Here is a 27816-nt window from a genome sequence, read left to right as displayed (position 1 = left end):
AGGTGCCCAACTCATTGATTTTCTGTAGATATTGGGTGCCTGCCTCTCAGCCATTAGGTTCTGGGTGTCATTTTCACAGGTGCGTACGTGACTTAGGAGCAACGACTAAGGTTTTAAAAAGTGACTAGTCATTCTGGGTATCCCAGTTATTGGGTGCCCATCTTGAGATGCCTTAAACTGAGCCACCACGCTCTGGAAAATCAGGCCCCTTTATGGCATCTATAGTGGCATCCCCCAAAATCAGTCACCCATAGATGCTGGTATTAGCAGGTGCTGCCACAACTCCTGGCTTGAAGGAGTGATAACAACTCAAATACATGGCTTCCACCTTCAGCACCCTCACTATAAAAATTGTTCCCGCACCACTGACGTCACTTTTGAGAGTCTTGACCACAAGTCTCACGCAAGGCAATGGACCATGTGCTCCTGACACTCAGGCGCTTCAGAAAAGCCCATGCTTTGTAACTCATGTTTTACAAAACTCAAAATGCTGTGCTTAAACTGCCATTTAGGATGCTTTAAAACAAACAAACAAAAACAAAAACCCCAAAACAAGTTAGATGGGTCCAGTTCCAAGGAAATCTAGGCAGCTGGAGGCACAGAATTTTTAACCTGCCAATGTCTGAATGTGTCCCTGCATCTCAGCTTCTAAGATATGAGACAACCAAACAAAAAATGCAGAATTGCTTTTAAAAACGAGCGGGAGGGGAGAGGACTATGAAAGTGATAGTGTCCATCTTGGGAGCAGGAGATCCCTTGGCTTTTGGGAAGAGCAGGATAAAAGGGGGTGAATTTTCCAACACCTCCTTTTTCAAAACGCAGCATCTGCAGTCATCAGGCTAGTTTGGGGATGCTCGACACATGAATGCTCAGGTGAAAATCCCTCCTAGACTGCTGAGAGCACCATGTCACTGCCAGGGAAGGTATTTTCCTCAAGATGTGCACTAAGGCAGAGATTCACCCCTGCGCAGTGGTGCAGCATGATGCCTCTGCTCCACATAAACCAGGACTTAAGTGATGCATCAATTTTCTGCTAGGGGCCTGCGCAGGGGTGAATTTCACCCTGAGTGAGGACCATGATCTCCACTGACCTAGAGCAGTTTGTAGCTTTGCTTAGTCACTGACCGATTTACCCAATGAGCAGAACTCATCCAACCCTGAAAGGTAGCTAACTTTGCACTTTTCTCCAAGCAAGATGCTCCTTTGTCTAACTGCAAAAATTATGTGAACTTGGAAGGGAGAATGAGTGGAAGCAATTATGGGGTTGAAACAAGAACAAGTTAAAAATGACTTAGACAAGTTAGATGCCTTCAAGTCACCGGGGCCTGGTGAAATACATCCTAGAATACTCAAGCAGCTGACTGAGGAGATATCTGAGCTATTAGTGATTATCTTCTAAAAGTCATGGAAGACGGGAGAGATTCCAGCGGGCTGGAAAAGGGCAAATCTAGTGCCCATCTATAAAAAGGGGAATAAGGACAACCCGGGGAATTATAGACCAGTCAGCTTAACTTCTGTACCTGGAAAGATAATAGAGCAAATAATCAATTTGCAAACACCTACCTAGACGATAATAAGGTGATAAGTAACAGTCTGCATGGATTTGTCAAGAACAAATCATGTCAAACCAATCTAATAGCTTTCTTTGACAGGGTAACAAGCCTTGTGGATAGGTGAGGGAGTAGTAGATGTGGTATATCTTGACTTTAGTAAGGCTTTTGATACTGTCTTGCATGACTTTCTCATAAACAAACTAGGGAAATACAACTTAGATGGAGTTGCTATAAGGTGGGTGCGAAACTGGTTGGAAAATCATTCCCAGAGAGCAGTTATCAGTGGTTCACAGTCAAGCTGGAAGGGCATAATGAGTGGAGTCCCACAGGTATCAGTTCTGGGTCCGGTTCTGTTCAATATCTTCATCAATGATTTAGATAATGGCATAGAGAGTACACTTACAAAGTTTGCGGATGATACCAAGCTGGGAGGGGTTGCAAGTGCTTTGGAGGATAGGATTAAAATGCAAAATGATTGGACAAACAGGAGAAATGGTCTGAAAGAAACATGATGAAATTCAAATAAAGACAAATGCAAAGTACTCTACTCAGGAAGGGACAATCAGTTGCATACATACAAAATGGGAAATGACTGCCTAAGAAGGAGTACTGCAGAAAGGGATCTGGGGGTCATAGTGGATCACAAGCTAAATATGAGTGAACAGTGTAACACTGTTGCAAAAAAAGCAAACATCATTCTGGGATGTATTAGTAGAAGCGTTGCAAGCAAGACACGAGAAGTAATTTTTCCACTCTACTGCCTGCTCAAATGGAGTATAGTGCCAAGTTCTGGGTGCCACATTTCAGGAAAGATGTGGACAAACTGGAGAAAATCCAGAGAAAAGCCACAACGATTAAAGGTCTAGAAAACATGACCTCTGAGGGAAGATTGGAAAAAAGAAAGGGGGGTTGTTTAGTCTGGGGAAGAGAAGACTGAGAGGGGACATGATAACAGTTTTCACGTGCATAAAAGGTTGTTAGAAGGAAGAGGGAGAAAAATTGTTCTCATTAACCTCTGGGGATAGGACAAGAAGCAATGGGCTTAAATTGCAGCAAGGGCAGTTTAGGTTGGACATTAGGAAAAACTTCTTGTCAGGGGGGTTAAGCACTGGAATAAATTGCCAAGGGAGGTTGTGGAATCTTCATCATTGGGGATTTTTAAGAGCAGGTTGGACAAACACCTGTCAGGGATGGTCTAGATAATACTTAGTCCTGCCCTGAGTGCAGGGGACCGGACTAGATGACCTCTCGAGGTCCCATCCAGTCCTACGATTCTCTGTCTGGTGAGAGAGATGACCAGTGATGCTGGCAGCTGTTTTAGTGTTAACATCTGGGGAGTTTCTAGAATGACATGCAGCTCCTGAGCTGCAGGGGACAAGGAAGACGCATTCTGCAATTTGATGCATGACAGGAAGAGAAGGAGACTCAGGCCAGGCCTACACTAAGAAGTGAGGTTGACCCAGCTACATCTCTCAGGGGTGGGGGAAAAAAAACCCACGTCGTGTGATAGAGTTAAGCCGACCTAATCCCTGGTGTAGACAGCGCCAGGCTGACAAGGATTTTCCTGTCAACCTAGCTGCTGCCCCTCGGTGATGGGAGTCGAACCCCTTCTGTTGCTGCCACTGCAGCCTTTCTAGTGAAGCCACAGGCAGCCTCACTCTGCAAACCGAGAGTGTTCACTGCTCCACTAGTTCCTCTTATTTCCTCTGAGTCCTGCCCCCCCCCCTCTTTTTTTTGAAATGGGCATTTCACATAATGTTAAAGCCAAACACAGCCAGCCTGCCAGGAGGAATGCCTGCTCAGCTCCATAGAAACCAGAGATTGAGGGTGGGGGGAGCAGCCACACCCCAGCTCCGCTGACCATAAATGACACATCTAAAGGGTTCCAATGACTGGAAAACACCACGACAATTTCAAACCCTTTCTGAAGCAGGAGTCATCTGGCCTCTGGGACACTTAACCATGGGGGTTTTGCACTGGTTGCCAAATCTGGGGTCAGGAAGGAATTCCTCCACAGCCTGCAACTGGGGAGCAGGGGGCGGTAGTGAAGTGGGGAAGGGGCCTAGCCTTTTCTCTCCTCTCTGCTGTAATTAGAGAGGGGGCTCAAGCCATAAAGTCTGGATCCAGATTTCAAACCCCATCCCCCAAGTTTGGGGGAGTTTGGAGCCAGGACTTTGGTTTGCAGCCTCAGGATCATGTCCATTTGCAGAATTTGGATCTGGCCCTACCCTGGGTTTGAATTAACAAACAAGGGGACGGGTGAATGGACCAGGGCTTATCTTTAGTTTAACCCAGTGGCACACCCTAGTTTTACAAGGAGTGCGGTTGCCAAGGGCTTGGATATTGGTATTTTGCTCAAACTGGCCGGTGCAGTGTGTGCTCGTGAACAGAGATGCAGGAGGGCAGGCAGAGCAGGTTTCACCTCTTCCCCGGTGGCGTGCAGTGCGATTATCCTCTCCGGGAACAACCTCACCAGCTTCTCTCCCTTGGCAGAGGGAGCCCAAAAATGCCGAGCGCATTCGCCTATCTCACCTCCGAAGTCGACTGGTGCGAAGGCAACTTCGAGCACTCTGAGGTCATCGCGGAGTATTACAACACGGTGAGTGTGAGCAGCCTGGGGGGGCAAAGAACTCACTATGGCCTGCTGTGCAGTGACTGTGAAACTCACACACATCCCTGGGGCAGCTGAAAACAGCAACTGTGGGGCAAATGCTGTGTATAATCGAGGGAAGAGGCGAGTGGAGATGGGCTAGGCTGGGCAGGTCTGAGAAGTGGGCTTGTGCTTTGGCTGTCTCTGGGCACCCCTCTGCTTTGAATATCAGTGTTTTGGGAGAGTGGGTGTGGAAAGAAGTGCTAAATTCCAGGTAAATCATGGGATATTTATTGCTGATGAAAGTGAGGTGCTGACAGCATCAGCTAGAGTGACCAGATTCCCAATTTTATAGGGACAGACCCGACTTTTGGGTCTTTTTCTTATATAGGCTCCTATTACCCCCAACCCCCATCCCGATTTTTCACACTTACTGTCTGGTCACTCTAGCATCAGCTGGAGTTGGGGATCCAGGAGGTGGGTATGGTGCAGGGTTCCCACTCGGAGAGCTCTGCAAAATTCCTGCTTTTCAGTCCGGCAGGTCTTCTGCCAGTTGCTATATACGCCATAGCGAGATTCATGTAATACGGAGAAAAATACATGAGTGGCTGAAACGCACTGCAAGCCAGCTTCTGAACCCAGGACTCCAGAAAGTGGAATGTTAATGCAGTAACAAACCACATCCCCACCACGCTTAAGAACATTGCCAGGCTAGATCAGATGAGGGGGCCCATCTAATCCAGGGTCTTCTCTCTGATAGTGGCCAGGACCAGCTTTTTCAGGGGAAGGTGCTGCAGCAGGCAGTCATGGCATAACCTTCCCTGGGAATGTTTTTGCCTACCCCCATCCCCAATAGTTCAGGGCTGGCTTAAACCCTGAAGCATGTGGATGTGTATCCCTCTCCGGGCTCCTGTTTAATAACCGTTCTCATTCTGGATGTTCCCATCATCCACAGAGACGGTTCTTCCTTTTGTGATGCCTCCCAGTTTTAACAATTCTCTTAACACCGTACTGCAGCTTCCCCCTACTAACCCACTGCCAGCGTCTCCCATTCAATTAGCGCACAGATCTCTATGGGTAAAGCTACACTGCAGCTGGGAGCGAGCATCCCGGCCCTGACAGACAGACATGCGCTAGCTCTGCTCAAGCTAGAACACTAAAAACAGCAGCACGGGCGTTGCAGCACTGGTGGTAGCTCAGGCTAGCCAGCTGCATCTAAACCTGTCTGACCCCCTGAGTCCCAGCTAAGGTGGCTAGCCACTGCCTGTCCCACAACGTCCGCACTGCGTTTTAGCCCACTAACATGAGCCTGTCTATCCAGGCTGGGGGCAGCGGCGGCTCCAGGCACCAGTGCTCCAAGCGCGTGCCTGGGGCGGCAAGCCACGCGGGGCGGCCTGCCGGTCCCTGCGAGGGCAGCAGTCAGGCAGCCTTTGGTGGCTTGCCTGCGGGAGGTCTGCCGGTCCTGCAGATTCGGTGGCAATTCAGCGGCGGGTAAAGCCGTGGGACTGGCGGACCTCCTGCAGGCAAGCCGCTGAATCCGCGGGACCAGGGACCTCCTGCAGGCAAGCCGCTGAATCCGCGGGACCGGGGACCTCCTGCAGGCAAGCCGCTGAATCCGCGGGACCGGGGACCTCCTGCAGGCAAGCCGCTGAATCCGCGGGACCGGGGACCTCCCGCAGGCAAGCCACTGAAGGCAGCCTGCCTGCCGTGCTTGGGGCGGCAAAAAAGCTAGAGCCGCACCTGGCTGAGAGGCACAGTGCCAGCTGCAGAGTAGGCATTACCCTGAAGTCCCCAGGATAAATTCCATCTTAGTGCAAGTGAAAAACAAATCCTACAGATTTCAAAGCGGTATTGTACCTGCTTGCACCAGAGCTGAGTTTGGTCCAGACAGAACGCCCACTTGGTCTACTTTACCCTGGTCTTACACAACCCAGAAAATGTCATCATCAGCGCAAGTATCCCTACACTGCAACTGGCACCCACGGTCTGACTGACTAAGGCCTAAGCACATAACTTGCGCAGCAAGCGGCGGTGCATGGCTGCTGGATGGGCCCATATCAGACTGGGGAATAGCGAGCAAGGGCTCTAACTTTTTTACACTTGGGTAACTCAAGTCAGACACTTAGGCCAGAATTTTCAAATGTGACTAAGTGGTTCTCAGAGCCCCAGCTTGAGACCTCTAAAGGGGCCGGGTTTCAGAAAGCGGTGAGCAATCCGCCCTCTGAAAACAAAGCTCCTTGGAAGCGTCTCAGACCTAAAAAATCATGAGTCTTGGCCCTGTTTTTTAGCACCTAAGTAAGTTCAAGGGTGGAAATGTCAAGAGACGTAGGAGCAGAGTCCCATTTCCAAAAGAGACTTGGGCTCTTCAGGCCAGATTGTTAAAGACACTAAAGCACCTAAAGATGCTGGTAAGCACCTAATGGGGTTCTCAAAAGGACCTAAGGCCCTGACCCTCAAAGGCACTTTGGAGGGAATCAATGGGAGTTAGGTGCTGAAATACCTTTGAGAAGGTGGGCCCAAGTCACTTTTGAAAAGGAGACTTAGGCATTGGATTGCGGAGCCAGGCAACAACTTTAAAAAACTGGAACTGAGGCTCTTCTGAAAATGTCACCGTAAGTGTCTCAATATGGGTTTAGGTCAGAGGTGGGCAAACTACAGCCCGTGGGACTGCCCTGCTCGGCCCTTGAGCTCCCGGCTACGGAGGCTAGCCCCCAGCCCCTCCGCTGCAGCCTCAGCTGACCGCGCCACCAGCGCTCTGGGTGGTGGGACTGTGAGCTCCTGCTGGGCAGCACGGCTCTGAGAGCCGTCAGGTATAGTGTATTAAATTGCTCCCTGTAGGAATATGCTACTTATGGAGCACCAGGACAGGCAGCTGTAACTAGTACATGGTAAGTAGCACATTCCTATGGGGAGCAATTTAATACACTACACCAGCCCTCCATACACTCTCAGAACCCCCATGTGGCCCTCAGGCCAAAACATTTGCCCACCCCTGGTTTAGGTGCTTAACTTTCAAACCTGGATGCCTAAAGTTCTGACCTAACTAGGTTTGTCTTATGTCACTTCCACTAGCCAGGCCTCCTCCATGAGCTTGTCTCTCATAGGATGGAGAACGAGATAAAAGTATTTTTATACCCAGGTGCCCAACTAGTGAGACCAAGAGCGAATATAGATTATGCAGAGAGCGTAAACTTACAGGATTTGTTTTGGTGATTAAGCGGCTAGTTGTGTCCCTTCAGTTTGAACACGGAGCAACTGCTCAGAGAGAGAGAGAGATTTTTCTGGTCCTTGGGGGCACCTGATCTCACTTACTCCAATTGTACACTTATTAGGCCCAGAACCACAAAGGGATATAGGCTCTTAACTGCCATTGAAATCAATGGACATCAGGAGCCTAAATACCTTTGTGGATCTGGGCCTTACTTCTTTGACTGCAGTGGAGTCGCTCCCCATGAAGGTAATTTTGATCCACACTCAGTTTCAGCTCCCGATTCAAGAAAGCATCCCTTATGGGGGGAGGGATAACTCAGTGGTTTGAGCATTGGCCTGCTAAACTCAGAATTGTGAGTTCAACTCTTGAGGAGGCCATTTGGGGATTTAGTTGGGGATCGGTCCTGCATTGAGCAGGGAGTTAGACTAGATGACCTCCTGAGGTCGCTTCCAATCCTGATAATCTATGATTAAGTGGGTGTTTTGCTGGAAGCATGTACTTAAATCCCATGGGATGGAAGCAGGTCCTTGGGACTGAAGCATGTTCTGAAGTGCTGTCCTGACTGGGAGTGGACTTAAGAACATTCATAAGCGCTCTCCTGAATAGGGCTCTTGTATTCAGGTGTAAGAGCCCGATCCTGCAAGGTCAAGGGGAGTTGAGGGTACTCAACACCTCTCAGAGCAGGCCCTCAGCAAGAGGAAAATCAGGACCATCGTCTTCCTCTTTGCATCCACCGTAACTGGCCGTATTTCCACCTTTAAAAGCCATCCCTTCCCCCATAGTGCTGCTCCATTGAGCTTGGGGCCGTGATAATGCTTTCAGGTTGTGCACTGGCAAACAGACCCACACCTGCAAACACTCTCACGCGGCCTCCATGGAGAATGCGGCACAGCGTCCACTAACAAGATGCAACATTCAACAGATTATCATACATTATCCAACTGGCAAACATGGGATTGAGTTGCTGGTGATGATAATGTGGCTGCTAGGCTACAGTTAGCAAACATTGCTTTGATCCGTTGCTGCAGGGCGTGGCTGGGCCACTATAGGCCATGGTGGTTAAAAGATCAATAAGCATCTCAGAAAAAATGAGGCCTCTAGGGTGGGGCTGGGCATAGGATATGGAGCCTTTCACCTACAGATCCATAGTGACCAAAAGTCACTGCCACCTGAGGGTGGTTTAGAGGGCCCCTGGGAAAGGAATTGGTGACCTCAGAGCAGTTCAGTTTTCCTGTGGCAAGATTCCCTGCTCAATAAGGAGGCTGCTGGATCCTGCAGTGTCTAGTTTGATTCCCCTGGTACTGCCGGCTGTAGTAATCCAATCCTGAGCCAATACATGCCTGGATCACAGGAGCAGAGTCTGCATCCAAAAGAGACAATCGCATTCACCTGGCCAGGCAATGAGAATAAAAAGCCTTCCTAGAAACTCTGCTATGTGCTCATCTTACAACAGCTGAGACATGCTCAGAAAGAGAACTCTGATAACAAAGGGCAGGCACACCTGCTCCCCTAAAGGGGCAGTATAAAAGGGTGCCTCACAGGGTTGCTAGGCATCTGGTTTTCGACCGGAACGCTGGGTCGAAAAGTGACCCTGGTGGCTCTGGTCAGCACCGCTGAGTGGGCCGTTAAAAGTCCGGCCAGCAGTGCGGCAGGGCTAAGGCAGGCTCCCTGCCTGCCCTGGCTCTGTGCAGCTCCCCGGAAGTGGCCAGCACGTCTGGTCCCTACATGCAGGGGTGATCAGGGAAGCGCCGCATGCTGCCCCCATCCCCAGCGCTGGCTCCGCAGCTCACGGGGCGGCACTGCACAGAGCCCTCTGGCTCCTCCGCCGAGGGGCCGGCCATGCCGACCGCTTCCAGGAGCAGTGCGGAAAAGCAAAACTCCTCATCTTCCCTAGGGCTAGTTTGCTTTGTCCTTTGTTCAGCTTTGGGCCTGATTCTCCATTACGCTGCACCTGGTGCTGTCATTTTCACCAGTACAAAATGAATGTAAACTTGCCACCAGATCGGTGTGGCAGCACCTTATACCCACTCTGCAACGGTGGAAACAACTGCGCAAAGGGAAGGAAAAATCAGGTTCTCTCTTTATTTCTCTCTCTTCCATTTCAGTTTGTTTCATGACGACCTCAGTCTGCTTTGTCTTTCCTAGTAAGCTTTCCTCCTGGGTCTGGCTTTCTCCCGTTGTGGGTTTGTTGCTAGTCATTCATTTTCTTTAGAATTTTAGTGGTACTTGCTGCGGGCAGGCAATGGTTATTTCAGTGACACCAGCTGCCAATTATTCTTCTGTCTCAGAAATATCCCAGACTGAGGCAGGTGCAATGGTCACGTTTAGATAGCTACAGCTACTATCCTAAATCCATCTCTAGTCTCTGCTTTGCAAGCACATCTATGGAAACAGTGTTCCTAACTAGTCTAAGGTTGGCCTCCTCGCCAGACACAAACCAAGCCCAAGCTCAGAAGGGCCTGCAATCACAATTAAAACTGAACCCAACAGGTACACTTTCCTAGGGACCCATTTTTGCTTCCTTATCTCATCTTACATTATTTCTGTGATTTGCGTGAAATCACATAGTAAGTCTGTGGCAGAGCCGGGAATAGAAGAATCCAAGGTCCCTGTTCTCCCAAGTCTGGGCTCAGTTCACATCATCACATATTATTCATAATTATTAATTATAATCAATAATAAATCATTAATTGCAGTACAAGTACACAGCAGTCAATCAATATTTCCAAGACAGCAGGACAGCTGTAAACTCACGTAGGCAAGTAACATAAGAACAGCCAGACTGGGTCAGACCAAAGGTCCATCTAGCCCAATATCCTGTCTTCCAACAGTGGCCAGTGCCAGGTGCCCCAGAGGGAATGAATAGAACAGGTGATCATCAAGTGATCCATTCCCTGACGCCCACTCTGTTTCTGGTAAATATAAATATGTGGGAATTAGATACAGATAAATGTATAAATGAAGAAAATCAATAAATCAATTAGAAGTTTGTCACCGATCAGTCATTCTGGTATCCACCTGTATTTAGGGCCTAATCCTGCACCCACTGAAGCCATCGAAAGATTTGCAATTGATTTCAACGGGAGCAAGACTGGGCCCAAAGACTGTGGGAAACTCAGGGTAAGGAATTTGGGCCAGATCTTTAAAGAGATTCAGGCACTTAAATCTGAAAATAGGCACCTAGTGGGATTTTCAAAAGGCGCACTGCTCCCGTGGCTCCTTGTACAGCACTGTGCACGTTGTTAACGCTTCGAGTCTGATTCTGCCAAGCACTTAAGCCAATTGTTCCATCAAGAGGGTTTACTCCCCTGCATCTCTAGGAGAAAAGGGCATAGAAAGGTATCACGGCCAGATGCATTATCAGCGGAATCTCCGCCTGGCTGAAGGTGGAGAAGAGAAACCTGTTTTGCTTTTCATGCTTGAAACTGAACTGATTTGGATCAAACTTTTTTGTTTGTTTGTTTTAAATTGCCTCTAGGCTCAGACCCAGCATGGAAAATTTCAGCACAAAAAAGGAACATGTTTGGGAAGTTATTAGCAGCTGGACAGAGGGGTTAGAATTGAAGTTGGAATTCAGGCTTAACTAGATAGCATAATGCCTCTCATACTGCCTATTATACCCAATGCTTTAACCAACTGGCCCGGCAATTGTCTGCCAACAAAGTGCTGTGGCAGATAACCCAAGACCAGGATATATTGTGCTGAGAGCTATATTCTGCTCCCAGCCCCACTGGCGCTTCTCCATGCACCACCAGCATCAGCGACACTAGAGTGCCGGACCGCTGGTCAGGGCATTGTCAGGATCGCACAGGTAGAACCAACAGCAGTGTAGTGTGTCCACGCTAGCCAGCTTCCTCCAGGTGAGCTTCTGCCCTGCACGCAGGATTCTAATGTTCCACTGCACTCTGGGTAGCTCTTTTATTGGCAGATAGCATGGTCTAGTGGGTACAGCATTGGCCTGGAAATCAAGCATTGGCCTGGAAATCAAGAAACATGGGATCTATCCCTGGCTCTGCAAGTCACTTCCCCTTCTACCTCATGTCCATCTAGATACAAACTGTTTGGGGCAGAGGCTGTCTCATGAGGTGTTTGTGCCGTTCCCGGCACGATAGGGCCCTGATCTCAGTTGGAGCCTCTAGCTGCTATTGTGCTTTTATTAATAATGATCCCACAGTTCTATGAAGCAGCAGCCTGTGGGAAATTTCAAAAAGCCTTCTACGATTCCAAGTGGACCGTGAGTGTCAAACTTCCATCACTCCTTGGGAACGACCACCATTTTGGGGGCATTTTCTCAAAATACAGGCTCGGCTGAATGGCCCAGTCATCTTTGTCTCTCAGCTGAGGCATAATCTAATGAAGCCATCTGGTGACAGCTGAATTAGCGTAAGTGTCTGCTCGGTACATGCTAAATCTGTTTGGCTTAGTTCTATGATTCTAAGTCTATGCTGCAGCTGGAGTTGTATTTTCCAGCTCAGGCAGACATACACATGCTAACTTTGACTGAGATAGCATGCTTAAAATAGCAGTGTAGCTGCGGCAGCACAGGCCAGCTGTCTAAGTACTTACTAGGCTCTTAGACAGGACTGTAGTCAGGGTGGCGAACTCATGCTGCCACCCAGGTCGCTGCAGATACATCGCTATTTTTAGCATGCTAAGTCGATCAGAGCTAGTACGTGTACATCTGCCTGGGCTGGGAATTATACCTCCAGCTCCAGTGTAGACATGCCCTCTGATCGTGGCTTCTTGTTGCTAATGCATAGGATCCCATGGACGGGGAGTGGATGGTGTCATGCAAAACCCTCCAGCTAGTCCCTCCGCCTACCCTTCATCAGCTTGCTTCATCGGTATTTGTTTCTACTGTTAGTAGCTTAAGCCCTGAGGGCCCTAGGGTATCTGGTACATCTGGCTTGTGAGCAATAATCATTGATTATGCTGCATAATCATTCTCAACCCACTCAGGTACAGCATGGTGAGAAAGTGTCTTTGCTTTCTGGACAAGACCTGTTCTCTACCAATCACAGATACAGTGGTTTGCTCTCTGCCCCCATCTGGCCAAATCCTGCTCCGTGTCATAGATCTGGGTGAAATATTTTCAGCAAATAGTAAATTTGCAGAAAAGTGCATGGCGGTGTGTGGGACTAATGTGGGTTGAATTTGGCAAATAGTTTCGGCTGAAAAAAAAAATGAGAAAAAATTTGGGGAGAAATGTCAAAAAAAAATTTCATTTTGACATTTTCCAAACAAACAGTTTGGGCACTTTGTTTCCAATCCACATTTTAAACACTGCAGTCGACCCAAATGAAATTCTTTTTTTTTTTTTTTTAATTTTGTGACTCGAGGAAAACTGAAAAAAATCAGTTCTGGTTCCCAATGAACTCAATCCCACCCCCGGTTCGGCCACTGAACCGAAAAAATCAATTATTCACACCACACTCTCAGTTCCACCCTTGTTAATCCAGAGACAAAATGAAGAGCAAGTGAAGATCAGGTTTTTCAGCAGCACCCAAGAGAGTTAGATGCTCAATTTCCACGGTTTGCAGTGAGAGTCAGGCACCTCCCTCTCTATGGTGCTTTTGAAAATCCCATCCAGCTTGATTAACGCTCGCTGCACTGGGCAGCTAGAAACATGTCAATGTTTTACATTTCCATGTGGGCCGTTGCTCATTGAGCTCCAGTTATATAATCATGAATGGGAGAGGAGGTGTGCCCAGGAGACAGTCTCACTATTAAAAGGTGGCCCAGAAGTCTAAGAACACCTGTGCCTGAAGGAAAATTCTTTGCGGCAACTGATCATGTCAGTTGAACCTGTTTCTTGAGCGTTTTTTCTTTCGCCAGAGAAGCTGACTCGGCTCTTGCAATGCAGGACGGATTCAGAGTCGGATTATGATATGATACAGTGTTTGAAACAGGCCCAGGCTGATACTACTGGATAGGTGTGCCTGGCAGTGGGACAAAGGTGTCATTTGTATGTACAGTCCTGCTCCGTTGGTGACGGTTAGAGCATGAGATGGATTCCAAAGGAGTGGCTTGGAGATATCACCTGCTGAATGACCAGTTTCAGTCTGACTGGAATCTAGGGAAAAGAAGAGCCAGACTCTTCTGGTATTTTCCCTAGAGGAGATCCCCTGTCTGTGGAAATGAATTTAGTGCCAGTGAACAGCACTCACGTAAGCCATGTACAGTGCAGGCAGCTTCTTTGCAAAAATTTTCCACACCTGCACCTCTAGCCTGATCTGCAGCATGCCCTGTTACACCAGTCCAGGGCCACCTCGCACAGCTCTGCTAATGCTCAGTCCTCTCTGGAAGCAGCTCTGCTCTCCCAGTCCAGGTTTGCTCCTAAACTGAGACCGAGAATCTTGCCAAATGATGTGACCTGGACAAATGGGAGCCTACAACTCTGACTCACTCTCTTTGAGAGCTAAACCTGGATGTGAACCCAAGAGATGGAAAGCCAATGAGCTGACTCGTTCTTATAGATTAATTCCTGTTGCCATCCTCACCTTGCTTAGGAGTTTGGAGGAGGTCAGCTGCTACTTTCTAATTTTCTAAGGGTTCACTGCTGAGGGCTGTGGGCTGACATTATGGCCAACAATATTATTGGCCTCAGCATCTAACTGCCAAGCTTACTGCTCTCTGCTGGGGTGGGGCCTCTTTGCCCCATCACACCATCACTGGAGGTTTTTAAGAACAGGTTAAACAATGCCTGTCGGGGACGGTGTGAGTATAGGTGATCCCACCTCAGCGCAGGGGGCTGGACTAGATGACCTCGCAAAGTGCCTTCCAACCCTACAGAATTTCTGTGATTTTAAACATATTAAACCATGCTAATTACTGTAATAACATGTCATTGTTACAAAGTGCTTTGAAGATGGACTGGGAAGAGTCATCTTGTCACATTAATTTTAAAAAGTATGATTTACGGATGTTTATTTCTTCATGGGATCACTGCTGTACTGAATAGCTGCCACCTCTCTCCCTACTCTCCACCCTCTCTCCCCACCCCACCTACACCCACACCCCTTGCAAATGCTAGTTCTTTCCCATCATGCCTTACTGGCCTCTTTATGCAAAGCTCCTCAGTCCCAGCCAGCACCACCCAGCTTCCCGTGTGTGTTCAGGGCTCGCTGGGCAGAGCTGGTGATAGGGTGCCCAGACAGCAAGTGTGAAAAATTGGGACGGGGGTAGGGGGTAATAGGAGCCTATATAAGACAAAGCCCCAAATACTGGCACTGTCTCTATAAAATTGGGACATCAGGTCACCCTCGCTGGTGGTACTAGCAGAGTTTGGGGAAGGAGTCAGGGGAGAGAGACAGAGTGGGTGGGTGAGCACTGGCATATCTGTGGATATGCTTGAGAAAAGAAGCCAGTTTAATCTCACTGGGCCAGACTCGCTCCTGACATGTCTCCACTGGCTTGCATGGAATTACACCAGGAATCTGGCCCAAGGACGGCTCGCTGACTTCAGTCAGAAAGAATACAGCATTGCCCTCCTCCCCAGGAGTCACTCTACACTCATGTTCACCCCTGTTTTCTGACTGACACCTTCGCCTTGTGCATCTTTAACAACACCTCACTCTCATACAGTGCTTTTCGCTGGAGGTAGGGAGCCATTTTATAGAGGGGGAAACTGAGGTCTGGAAAGGTGAAGTGACTTGCCCAAGCTGACAGAGGGCCCTTTGCCCTTTAAGCTGGATGTGTGTTGCTTGTTGTTTTTCAGATCAGCAATGTGAGTTTCTTCCTCCTTTTCCCCATCTTGCTGTACCTGAATCACCAATATGTCCAGCAGCGCCCCCTGTCCGCCTACAGCCTCTCCATCATGTTCCTATTAATAGGTATGTTTCGGGGTTATTAAAAGGCCTAACATAACCCCCATTGCCTCCAGCTTTCAAAAGGACCAGACTGGAAGTGACAAGGAGTGAGATTCTGTTCTGGGCTCCCCCTCCTGAGAGATGCTGCAAGAAGGACAGAGCCCGGGAGGCGCCAAAGATAGCTTCAGGCATCTCGGGCATGTCTACACTGCAGCAATAAGTCTCAGAGCCTGGGTCGATTGACTCGCCGGGTTTCAGAGCCTAGGCGTCTCCTGCCCCATTCTCATTTGCACTAAGGCCCGGTCAGAAGCACTGAAAAGGGGACTTAGTGTAAACAGGAATCAGGCCCAAAGGGTTCAGATTTCCCGTTTGCTGACTGCTGGCTCAGTAGAGGCGGTATGTCCTGTGCCAGGGATACACCAACCCCCCAGAGTGCCCAGAGTGACCTCCTCCGGTTAAGCCAGGAGTGCTCTTGACACCTCCCAAGGGAGTCCCACCCGGTTCTCCCTTACTGGACAGATGGGGCTGGACCCTAGTCTCCATTATAAACATCCAGCCCTGCTATGTCCATTGGGATTGGACAGGAACAAGATTTGGCCTAGTGCAGGCACTAAAAGGCAGGGATGGGTCCTGCAACACAAAGACCAAGGGGCTGGTGGGATGGAATTGAACTGAGGGATCCTCTGAAGCAGAGACTCTCCCCCCAGGAATTGAAGCGGATTGTCTCCTGGAGGGGGTGCTGAGCTGGGAAGGGGAAGGTTATTAACACAACCAGCCTCACTCATTGCAGGTATTTTCTCTATCTACTATCACCTGACCCTGAGCTATGTGGGGCAGCTGCTGGATGAGCTCTCCATTCTCTGGACGCTTGCCTTGACGTACACCGTTTGGATCCCAAAATGTTACTTCCCGGGCTTCATCAAGGACAGGTACGACCTGGGCAGGACGCACGGTGCAGATTCCAGCAGCTGCCTTTGGGCGGGCTGTGACACTATATTGGACTCACGGCGGCAGCTTGGGATTTTTCATTGTGGGGTGAGGGCAGGGTTTGGGGGGACAGTCTGTCTTCCCCCTGCAGGCCGGTGAGACGGTCCTGATTGCGTTGCTGTGACTGCGCCCGGTGCTTTGCTCTCCCCTTGGTGACACTTGGAGTTTGTCATTTCCAGGCGCAAGACGAGGTCATCGGGAGTTCACCGCAGAGCCCTGGGCGGGGGAGCTGGGGAGAGACCTTGCAAGGGATTTGCATGTGAATGCCCCCATGCGAGAGCCCTATTGTTGTTCAGCAACGGGCAAAATCTGAATGGGCTTGCAGGAGAAATCAAGGGCGGTCATTGGTGACAGAACTCCTGCCACTGGGCTCAGTCCTGCAGGCCTAATGCAAGCAAAACTCCCACTGACTTTGCATCCGTCCTGCCTCTCCGGCCCTGCAGTTCCCACAAAGCAGAAGCAGGCCGTGCTTGCAGCTTCTTGTGGTCGTTTCCACTTTCTTTGCCTTTGGGAATCCCCAACTCTTCCGTGCCCACCCCAGGAGCCAGACAACCCAGCCTTACTCTCAAGGAGCCTTTTGGAAAATCCCTTCTCTCTCCCTCAGTCATGTGCCTGCTTTCTGGGAAGCTTCCCTTGGAGAACAGACATTCTGGGGAGACTCTGTTCTTGGTCTTGCTCTCCTGGGCTCCGCTCTGTTGCTGCCGCAGTCCAACTGTCGCTCAGGTGACTCCTGCCCTCTGCCAGGCACAGCTCTGGGCCTCTCCAGGTGGATAAAGCATATCTTGGGTTCCATGCTGGGAGGCCTCAAGGCAGAAGCCGGGTGCAAAGTCCGAGTCATCTACTGGTTTGGGCTCTGCAAAGGCATTCTGATAGCATGGGCCCGTAGGAGCATTTGGTTCTTTGGGACATTTCTCACGGGCCCGTCCTGGACATAACCCTGCCTCGAGTTTCTGAAAGTGAAAAGGCCTGGGGAAGGGGGAGCGCAACAGAGCATGGGACTGTGCCACAGGGATCATTCACTCAAAGCCGGTTGCAGCAGGCCGGCCTTGTCCAGGGCAGTGAGCTGGCTATCCTATCCCAGCAGCCTGAAGGGAGGATTTTGGCCGCTCGTCCTCATCTCCCTTCCTGCGGAAGATCCCAGAGATTCAGGTGGAGCAGCTACCAGAGAACAAAATGTTGTTTGCCAACATTTAAACACAGGGGTTCCTTCCAAGAGTGATTCAGTTAATAAAACACACAAGGCTTCCTAGCAAAGGGAAGCCTGTGCCGTGTATAAGGGACAGAAAGACGGAACCACAACCAGACAAGCTGGCAAAAGCAGGTGTCCACCACAAGGGGATAGATCCTGCCTGGTTGTAACCCTGCTTATGCCATTCTGGCAGTTCAAAGCTGCCCTAAGCTGACAGCTGAGGATTCCCCGTGAAATATGGAACTCCCAGGAAGCTGGTGCAGCCAGATCCATGCTGGTTCTCTTAGCCCTCCTCCATGGCATGATGGAGGCAAAGCCAGAGTGTACTGTGCTCCAGCAACCACAACTGGCACAATGGTCCCTTGGGGACCATTACAAGCTGCTGCCAGAACAGCTTTGAGGGACTGGATTCAACACTTCCTGACCCCGGCAGACTTGGGAACTGGGGCAGATGTACAGTTAACTTGCTCCCACCCACCCTCCCGTTGTGCCCTCCAGGGTGTCTACTTTGGAAGTGTCTGTAATCCCTGTGCAGTGCCAGTCACCTGCCCTCGCTGAGATGCCGTTGCTGTGTAGTCCTCGCCACCCCCCAACCTCCCCACCCCCAAGCTATGACTGCAGAAAGATCTCGGGAGAGACTGCTATGGTGGTGGTAGCCCAGGGCAGACTTGCTAACCTGCTGGGCACTGTCACTGTGAACGTGCACCTGGGTCAGTTTGTGCCTGGGGTGACGGTTAGCCAATTTCAGCTAAGCTCTGCCATGGAGTCCCTCTGAGGCCTTGGGCAAGTCACTTCCTCTCTCTGTACCTCAGTTTCCCCATCTGTAACATGGGAATAACAACACCAACACCAACCCCATGGGGAAGGGTGGGGTCAGGCTTAGCTCATTCATGTGTGCAAAACACTGAAAGGTGCTAGAGAAGGGCAACGATTCATTAATATTAACTAGGGCTGTCGAGCGATTAAAAAAATTAATCACGATTAATCGTGCTGTTAACAATAATGGAATACTGTTTATTTAAATATTTGTGGATGTTTTCTACATTTTCAAATATATTGATTTCAATTACAACACAGAATACAAAGTGTACAGTGCTCACTTTGTATTTATTTTTATTACAAATATGTGCACTGTAAAAAACAAAAGAAATAGTACTTTTTAATTCACCTAATATAAGTACTGTCATGCAATCTCTTTATCATGAAAGTTGAACTTACAAATGTAGAATTATGTACAAAAAAACCTGCATTCAAAAATTAAACAATGTAAAATTTTAGAGCCCACAAGTCCATTCAGTCCTACTTCTTGTTCAGCCAATCGCTCAGACCAACAAGTTTGGTTACATTTGCAGGAGATAATGCTGCCTGCTTTTTGTTTACAATGTCACCTGAAAGTGAAAACAGGCATTCACATGGCACTGTTGTAACTGGTGTCACAAGTTATTTATGTGCTAGATGTGCTCGAGATTCATATGTCTCTTTGTGCTTCAACGACCATTCCAGAGGACATTCCATGCTGATGATAGGTTCTGCGCGAAAGCAGTGCAGTGCTGACTGACGCATGTTCGTTTTCATTCTCTGAGTCGGATGCCACCAGCAGAGGGTTGATTTTCTTTTTGTTGATGATTTGGGTTCTGTAGTTTCTGCATCGAAGTGTTGCTCTTTTAAGACTTGCATCCGCCACACCTCGTCCCTCTCAGATTTTGGAAGGCACTTCAGATTCTTAAACCTTGGGTCGAGTGCTGTAGCTCTCTTTAGAAATCTCACATTGGTACCTTCTTTGTGTTTTGTCAAATCTGCAGTGAAAGTGTTCTTAAAATGACCATGTGCTGGGTCATCATGTGAGACTGCTATAACATGAAATATATGGCAGAATGCAGGTAAAACAGAGCAGGGGACATAAAATTCTCCCCTGAGAAGTTCAGTCACAAATTAATTTACACATTTTTTTTTTAATGAGCATCATCAGCATGGAAACATGTCCTTTGGCATGGTGGCCAAAGCATGAAGAGGCATATGAATGTTTAGCATATCTGGCATGTAAATACCTTGCATCACTGGCTACAAAAGTGCCATGCAAACGCTTGATCTCACTTTCAGGTGACACTGTAAATAAGAAGCAGGCAGCATTATCTCCTGTAAATGTAAACAAACTTGTTTGTCTGAGCGATTGGCTGAACAAGAAGTAGGACTGAGTGGACTTGTAGGCTCTAAACTTTTACATTGTTTTGTTTTTGAGTGTAGTTATGTACCAAAAAGAAAATCTATATTTGTAAGTTGCACTTTCATGATAAAGAGATTGCACTGCAATCAGGGGCGGCTCACCAGCGCCGGCGCGCGCCGCTTGCTGGGGCGGCATCCTGGGAGGGGCGCTTTTGGCGTGTCCCCATGCCATGCCTGCGCCTGTAGGTCGGGAGCCGGACGGCGACCGGACGATCATCTGCGCGCGGGTCCCTGGTCTTTCGCGCTGCCTTTGAGCTCCCGCAGGGCATGACGCGCAGGTCGTGCGGCTGGGCTCGTGTGGCCCGACTGCCGCATGCCGCCGAGCCCGCGGACTCAGCATCCGCCTCCTCCCTCCCCGCCCAGGAAAGAGGGGACCGGAAGGGACTGGGGAGCGGCGGACTGCTCTGGCGGCGCGCAGGGGCTTGAGCTAGCCACTGCAATGCTTCTATTAGGTGAATAGAAAAATACTATTTCTTTTGTTTGTCATTTTTACAGTGTAAATGTTTGTAATAAAAAATAATATAAGTAAGCATTGTATACTTTGTATACTGTGTTGTAATAGAAATCAATATATTTAAAATGTAGAAAAATATCCAGAAATATTTAATGCATTTCAATTGGTATTCTATTATTGTTAACAGTGCGATTCATGGTGATTAATTTTTTAAATCACGATTAATTTTTTGAGTTAATTGTGTGAATTAACTGCGATTAATCAGCAGCCCTAAATATTAACCCTTTCAGCAATTGACTGGGAACTTTCTCCTCCCTGCATTGCTGTGAAATGTACAACCCCATGATACTCACCCCCATCTGTCTGTCTCCCCTTTCTCATTAGGACTCAGTTTGTCTGTCTGGTTGGCATCGCCACCGTTGTCTGCACCCTGATGTCATTCATCAAACCAACCTTCAACGCTTATCTGCTCAACAGCATTTCCCTCCATCTCCTGTACTTAACATGTCAGGAGCTGAAAAAGTAAGATGTGGGTTTTCTTTGTAGGAAAGTTTGTTTGCACTTTTATTGCATGCTTCTGCAGGGAAGAGTGCGGGGGAAAGCCAACACACACAGACACAAGGAAGTACCCGCACACGTTTGCGTGCACACAAGCAAAGACGCACACACATGTACACAAATGTGCCCACACAGGCACATATACACACACAAACACACACACAAGTGTATGCACACCCACATGCACACTAAAGCACACGCACACAAGCATGCCAGCACACACATGCAAAGGTACCTGTGCATGTACAAACATCCTCACACATGTGTGCACCAATAGGCATATACACCGCAACACCAGCTCTGCAATAAATCAAGATTTGCCAAGAAGCCGCCATAAGAATACGCGAACACTTTGGATAGATGTACATCTGTCCATTCAGATTTCTTTTGCTTATTTGCCTTGTGCCTCAATCTGACTTTTAATAATCAATAGTACCTGTGGATGACAGTGGTGAAATTAAACTGGAAATCAAATTGGGGCCTTCTCCTACATTCTGTGAGGACCCTAAACCATGTATGAACTTAACAGAAGTCAAGCTGCACACGTTTTTTATAATGTCTGTGCAAAGGGCTTTGCAAGCCTGCAGTTTAGATCTGTTATTTCAACAGACATAAGCAAATATGTAAGACTCTGCCATGCAACAATTTGCTAGTTTAGAGCCGAGTCAGCAGAATTAGCAACAACTCAGTCATCAAGGCAAACAAATGCCTTGAATCAATTACAGTATTTAGAAACTGGTACTAGTTTATTTACCAGGTGAGTGTTGTGGGAAGTCAGCCAAGCATCAAGTTACAGCATGATAGTGGGCACTGAATAGCACCCATTGCTGATAAGGTTGCAAAAGGTATTCCATTAACCCTCCTCTTTTCACCTACTCAGAACTGACCACAATATTCACCCATTAGTGTCTGCCCCATGGGGAATTTTTTTAAAGCTTGTACTAAGCTCCTTCAGCCATTAGGGTGCCAAAAGGGGGGGGGAGCACACTTTTCTCATCTGACAATTCTAACCACAAAATGAAAGGAAACTAGATATTGAAACCTACTTTAAATACCGTTAGCGGGAAAACAGTAATGACTGAATCCCACCCGTAGGGAGACATTCGCACAGGCACAGAGGAACCTAGGCGTAACTCAAAGACACAAATCTTGTTTTGGTTCTGCCCATTAGGGGAAGGATGGCCCAGTGGTTAGAGTGCTAGCCTGGAACTTGGGAGGTCTGGGAACTCTCTGCTCTGCCACTGTTCCCCTTCTTTAGAAGGGAAATAAATAGCACTCCCCTACCTCACTGTGTGTTGGTGAGGATAAAGACATTAAAGACTGTAAGACGCTCAGATGGGGTCATGAGGATTGTATATACAGCTAAGATAACACCTGAGTAAGTCTCTCTCTACTCTAAATGATTGTATCCTAATTCTATTCTCCATGAGCCTGATCCAAAACCTGCTCATGTCAATGGAAAGACTGACTCCAAGGGGCTTTAGAACAGGCCATCAGTTCCGATTCAGGTGTCCCTAGAAAGATACAGGGCCAGTGTCTGCATTAAGGCCCCAGTTCAGCAAGGCATTCAGGTACCTGCTTAAGTACATCCCTATTCAGGGAAGTAATTGAGCATTTACTTACGGTGAATAGGGATGGAGTGCTGTGCTGAAGTGGGGCTTAAATGACACACAAACCTCAGACACAAGGGGGGTGAGATAATATCTTTTACTGAACCAGCTTCTGTTGGTGAGAGATACAAGCTTTCGAGCTCTTCTTCAGGTCTGGGAAACCTACTCAGGGTATGTCTACACTATAGGGTGACCAGATGTCCCGATTTTATAGGGACAGTCCCGATTTTGGGGGCTTTTTCTTATATAGGCTCCTATTATCCCCCACCTCCTGTCCCAATTTTTCACACTTGCTGTCTGGTCACCCTACTACACTAGCGCTTTGGTTGGTATAACTTGGATGTTGCTCAGGGGTGTGAAAACAACACCCTGCTGAACGACGTAAGTTACACCGACAAAAGCACTTGCATCCGACGAAGTGGGTATTCACCCACGAAAGCTCATGCTGCAAAACGTCTGTTAGTCTATAAGGTGCCACAGGATTCTTTGCTGCCGTTTCTTTGCAGATGCTCAGAATCTAGTGAGCCGGGGAAGGGAATCTCCATCTGTAGATCAGTGGCTCAAATCAAGCTTCTGTCAGTGTTCCCAATTTGAAGCTGTTTGATGGCTTCTGTAGTGTGGACACAGTTCCTAACGGGCAAATGCCCAAGCACATGAAACCACCTGCACAACTGGTATGAATGCACCCTCCTGTTGACAGCCTAAGGAGTATGCCTACATGGCAATCCGGTGTTGCAACTGCAGCAGGTGTATACCTACCTGAGCTTTGTTCTAGTTAGATCACAGCTAGCTTAAGTAACAACAGCAGTAAAGGCACAGCAGCACAGCACAGGTTAGCCCGGCCCACCTTCCTAAGGCTACCACAGCTTCACTGCTACCTGAGCCACCTTTGAGCTAGATAGATCAAAGGGAGCTTGATATACCTCCTCCTCCTCATGCTGCAATCACCTCTCCTGACTTCTGTGCAGAAGTTTCCTCTGCCACTCCCTGCGCTGTACTTGTTCTGGGGACAGAGGCTGGTATTTTCAAAGGAGCCTAAGGGTGTTAGGAGCTGATAATAGTCTAGTTGGAGTTAGGTTTCAGTGGTAGCCGTGTTAGTCTGTATCAGCAAAAAAAAACAGAGAGGAGTCCTTGTGGCACCTTACAGACTAACAAATTTATTTGGGTGTAAGCTTTCTCTAAGGTGCCACAGAGACGCCTAGGGTTTTTTTCCTTAATTGGAGTTAGGTGCCTTACTCCCTTAGGCTCTTCTGAAAATCCCATCTGCAGGTTTCCAGGATTGTCAATACTGCACATTTCATCATCACCAAACCAGGGTTTAATTTGTCATGAAAAAGATGCTGGGGCTCAAGCAATTTTTTTTTACTTTCACAACTGATGCCGCACGCCCAGACGAGCTGGACTATGAACTGCCAAGCCTAGAGGTGCCTGGGCTCAGCCCTGGTGAAAATGAAGCACTGCGCACTGCCAGTTACATAAATAAAATCGTGTCTTGCTCTGATAGATCAAGGTTGGAAAATGAAATCTAAAACTCTTGCTTTTTAAAAATGTATTCTACACCGAAAGGACAATTTTCTCCTAACCTCAAGAAATCAATCTTTCTCCCACTCCTGTCTCCCAGGTGCAGTAACCCCCGTGTTCACCGCATAGCTGCGTTCATGGTCATGTGGTGGGTGCTAGCCATTAGCTGCTGGTTAAGTGACAAATGGTTCTGTGGATTTTGGCAGAGGATCAACTTCTGTTACCTTCACAGTTTCTGGTAAGAGTGGCTGCTTCTTCTCCAGTGCTGCTTTGACTCAGTGGGAAAGTCGCTATGGGGTAAATCCATCTTGCTGGTTTCAGATGGGAATGCCCAGAGACAGCCTGGGGGCTCAGGAGATCAGAAAGCACTGGGGGGGAGAGGGGGGCATGAGACGCTCTATGGTGATGTGAAATCAATATTAGGGTTGACAAATGATCCCTTAAAGTTATATTCTTCATTTTTTTATTCTTTTAGGCTGGGATTTCCAAAGGAACCTAAGGGAGTCAGGTCCCTAAATCCCACTGGATTTGTGTGCCTAACTCCCTTCATCTGCTTTGAAAAGCCCAGCCTCAATTTTTCTTTCTCGAATTGGTTGACATTTTTCTGAAGGAGCAGTTGTCTGTCAGGAAAAAGCTGATTCAACAGAATCAATGCGTTCGAACGCGTCGATTCTGTTCAAACTTTCTATGGAAACCAGAGAGACAAGGTGGGAGAGGGAATATCTTTTATTGGACCAACTTCTCTTGGTGAAAAGAGACAAGCTTTTGAGCTACACAGATCTCACCTTCCGATCTAGGAAAGCCCTTGTTTACACTTCAAACGCTGCATCGGCGCAGCTGCTGCGCCATAGCACTTCAGTGAAGACACAATCTACACCAACAGGAAGTGTTCTCCCATTGGCGTAGGTATTCCACCTCCCCGAGAGGCAGTGTGCTAGCTAGGTCAATGGGAGAATTCTCCTGTCAGCCTAGCGCTGTCTACACCGGGGCCTCGGTTGGTTTAAGTGTGTTGCTCAGAGGTGTGGGTTTTTCACACCCTTGAGCAACAGGTACAACGACCTCATTTGCTCAAGCCTCAAAAGTGTCACAAGTAAATACAAGGTGGAACAGATTGTTTAGCATCTGTATTTAACACATATTGTAAAAGACCATTCGAGGTGAAGTGCCTAGTTAACACTGCAGACAGCCTGGATAGCTTTCTGGAGGCTCACCCACCTGCCAGTCTCCCCAGACAGCTGGGTCCCTGGTCTGCCATCTTCCTGGGAAGCTGGGTCCCTGGGCTTGGCCCAGAGTGTTTTAAAACATTCCCTCACATTTCTTCCAAAATGGACTTTCTCAGCCATTTCCGTTCTGCAGAAACACTCACACTTCTGACTTTTTGTTCCAGTTTGTGTCCGAAGTGTGAAACTTCCTACAGGATGGAAATTCCTGTTCTTGCACAGCTCTATTTATTTGACACTTTCTGCAATAAGGGCTGCATCCTGAGGTCCTGATTCAGTTTTTACTCAGGGTCTGTCTACACTATAGCCTATGTCGGCATAATTTGTGTCACTCAGGAGTGTGAATATTCCAACCCCCCGAGCGACATAAGTGACACTGACATAAGCACCTGTGTGCACTGCGCTATGCTGGCGGGAGAGCTTCTGCCACCGACATAGCTTCTGCCATTAATTGAGGTGTTTTTTATGCTGACAGGGACAGCTTTCTCCTGTTGGCACAGAGCTTTTTCACCAGACACGCTGCAGCAGTGCAGCTGCATCGGTACAACTGTGCTGCTGCCGTGCTGTGTGTACAGACATGGCCTCACTCTTTACTTACGCAAAACTCAGTGAATGTTTCTCACCACTCAAGATTTGGCCCTAACAACTGATTAAACACCGCTTAAGCCCTTGGCACTAGCCAAATGCATTCTTACCAAGCAGACCTTTACTTACACTGTTCTGATTAAACAGCAGTCTATGCCTTTTGCTGTCCATATGCTGGATCTCTTCTCAGGGAGCTGTATCAATTGTCATGTTCTCTGGATTCTCTGAATAACTGACAGTGAAGGAGAAGGATAATAATTTGCTTCCACAGGATTTACAGCTGCCTGAGTGGGTCAGCCAGTTTGTTCAAAAACTCTATGCTCAGGGAACATCTCCAAATCTCCCTCCTCCACCCACCCATACACCCGCACACACAGCTAAATATATGAGACCTGAGATCCAAATGATCAGGCCCTGAAATCCAGAATATACAAGGCCAGACGGTATATGATTTCTTGATAATTTGGTTTTGATCTAACTCTGTAGCTGTAGCTACACTGTGGCTGGAATTGTTCTAGCATCCTCCACATTATCAGGGCTCTAGCATGATTTCCCTCAGTATGGGCTGAGTTTTGGTTTGAGAATCGGAAGAGGGTAATGACTGGGCCAAGACCTCCGATGGTGTTAAATGGCCACTGACTTCAATAGAGCCACATGGATTTACACCAGAATCTGGCCTGGTTTGTGTCCAGCAAGGTGATCTAGTGTGTTCTTCATACAAACCCACACCACACTATCCTGGCAACTACCATGTGGCTGGAATACTTTCCACCATCCTACGGACAGGCGCTGTGTCATTGCAGAGAGCAAGATTTACTGGCTTTGGTGTTGCCACTTGCTTCATCTCACCCTCATTCTTTGTTTCTTTGCCAGGCATGTACTGATATCCATCACTATCCTCTACTGCTGTCCCTTGTTTATCTACTTTGATTCTCGGTACGAGATACCTGCCTTTGAACCCGAGCTGGAGTACTGGCCTAGTGACTCCTGGCCAATCGCACTGCCCTATCTTACTCTGAGGACACCTTACAAACGGTGTTAGGGCGAGGTGCTGCAGTTCAGATCCCTGGTGTATACTGGGACGGGGAGGGGGAGGAGTGCCAGAGCACAGCCATTTCCTGCTAAAATACCAAAATCTCTCTGTGTGTTGCTTTGAATGGCTATTTGGGTGCCACCATGGTGATTGGAGTGCGGCGTCTGATGCTGGAGACTGACTGTGAACGTTTTCCTGAGGTCCTACCGTGCACTGATCCCCAGTGAGAGGGGCTGACCCCTGCTGGAAGAATCACACTAATAAAACAGAAGCCAAAGTGCTGGCAACTGGCTATGGGGCTGCTATGATTAACATTATTGTTATTTATTGATGTATATGCTACCTCTCAGGAGTGTTGTGTATTAAAGCTATAGACACTGATGACTGCCGGAACACATCTCTGTACCTAACTTCACACCCCTTGTCTGTGAGTCACTTGCCTCCGGCTGCCATCTGATCCTGAGAGGGCTAGATTTTCCAAGAACTAGATGATGACTGGGTGCCCAAAGAGGGGCAAGGAACAAGGAGCCATTCCCTCTTACTGACCCTGGGTAAGAGCAGTCCTAGCAGCTCTCCGGAGCACAGGTGCTGCTCCCTTCTACTGTTACCTGTAGCTCTGCTAACCCTATAGGGGGCATCCTTGGCGAAGCTGCTAACACGAAAGGCTTAACTGGACATGCAATCATGCTGTGTTCTCTAAGTGCATTCTCCCACCATGTTGCGTTTCTGCAGGAGGGATGGAGATGAAATCTCTTCTCGAGTCCCTCCTATGGAGGGTGCAGCTGAGCAGCACATCCATCACGGGCCCAGATCCTATCAGGCACAATGTGGCCCTAAACCAACAGTACAGCTAGCCATAAAGTGCTCTGTACAATTACAAACCTTACACGCATAGGAAAAATTCCCTTCACCCACTGCAGAAATGCAGCCATCTCTGTGGTGGGATGCCACAGCAACACTACACAGTGGCTGGATCAGAAGGAAAGACACTGCAACTATGGGCACAATTCTGATCTGACTCAGACTAATATTACACTGATGTACCTCCACTGGGGTTACTCTGGCTTTACACTGGTGTAATTGAGATCAGAATTTGACCCAATAAGTGGGTTGGGAAGGTGATTCTGTCTTCCTCTCTAAACCCTACGGTTCATTGTCTAGTATCAAGTCAGGAAACTGGGAAGATATGTTCACTTGATTTCTCAGATGTAACCTCCCCAGCTATGTGTCCCCACCCCAGCTAAAAGACCTTCTCAGATTACACAGAGCTATTT

At 48.2% G+C, this 27816-nt stretch overlaps 1 protein-coding gene and 1 long non-coding RNA gene across 2 annotated transcripts in view; one reads left to right on the top strand and one right to left on the bottom strand.

Annotated features, from left to right (window-relative positions):
- The window catches only part of LOC120391796, a 54996-nt gene that overhangs the window by 6861 nt on the left and 20319 nt on the right, over nucleotides 1–27816 (bottom strand). The window contains exon 3 of the long non-coding RNA XR_005591487.1: nucleotides 25639–25741. This is a non-coding gene — a long non-coding RNA (uncharacterized LOC120391796). The remainder of the gene's footprint in view (nucleotides 1–25638; nucleotides 25742–27816) is intronic.
- Nucleotides 824–26551, top strand: ACER1 (alkaline ceramidase 1). Its single transcript, XM_039515900.1, has 7 exons — nucleotides 824–923; nucleotides 4047–4152; nucleotides 15072–15186; nucleotides 15953–16091; nucleotides 20400–20537; nucleotides 23805–23942; nucleotides 26383–26551. The coding sequence occupies exons 1-7, from the start codon at nucleotides 862–864 to the stop codon at nucleotides 26549–26551; spliced, it is 867 nt and encodes a 288-aa protein (XP_039371834.1). The 5' UTR covers nucleotides 824–861.

This window comes from Mauremys reevesii, linkage group 26, assembly GCF_016161935.1.
Source record: "Mauremys reevesii isolate NIE-2019 linkage group 26, ASM1616193v1, whole genome shotgun sequence".
NCBI classification, from domain to species: Eukaryota; Metazoa; Chordata; order Testudines; family Geoemydidae; genus Mauremys; species Mauremys reevesii.
The sequence above is the reverse complement of the archived record's forward strand: the minus strand, read 5'-3'. Positions and strand labels throughout refer to the sequence as shown.

Bases quoted from the DNA above. Each gene is read 5' to 3' on its own strand.
- ACER1 (XM_039515900.1), top strand. From the start codon at position 862: ATGAATGCTCAGGTGAAAATCCCTCCTAGACTGCTGAGAGCACCATGT. The intron at 924-4,046 runs GTATTTTCCTCA...CTCCCTTGGCAG, and splicing joins CCATGTCACTGCCAGGGAAG to AGGGAGCCCAAAAATGCCGA. The intron at 4,153-15,071 runs GTGAGTGTGAGC...GTTGTTTTTCAG, and splicing joins TCGCGGAGTATTACAACACG to ATCAGCAATGTGAGTTTCTT.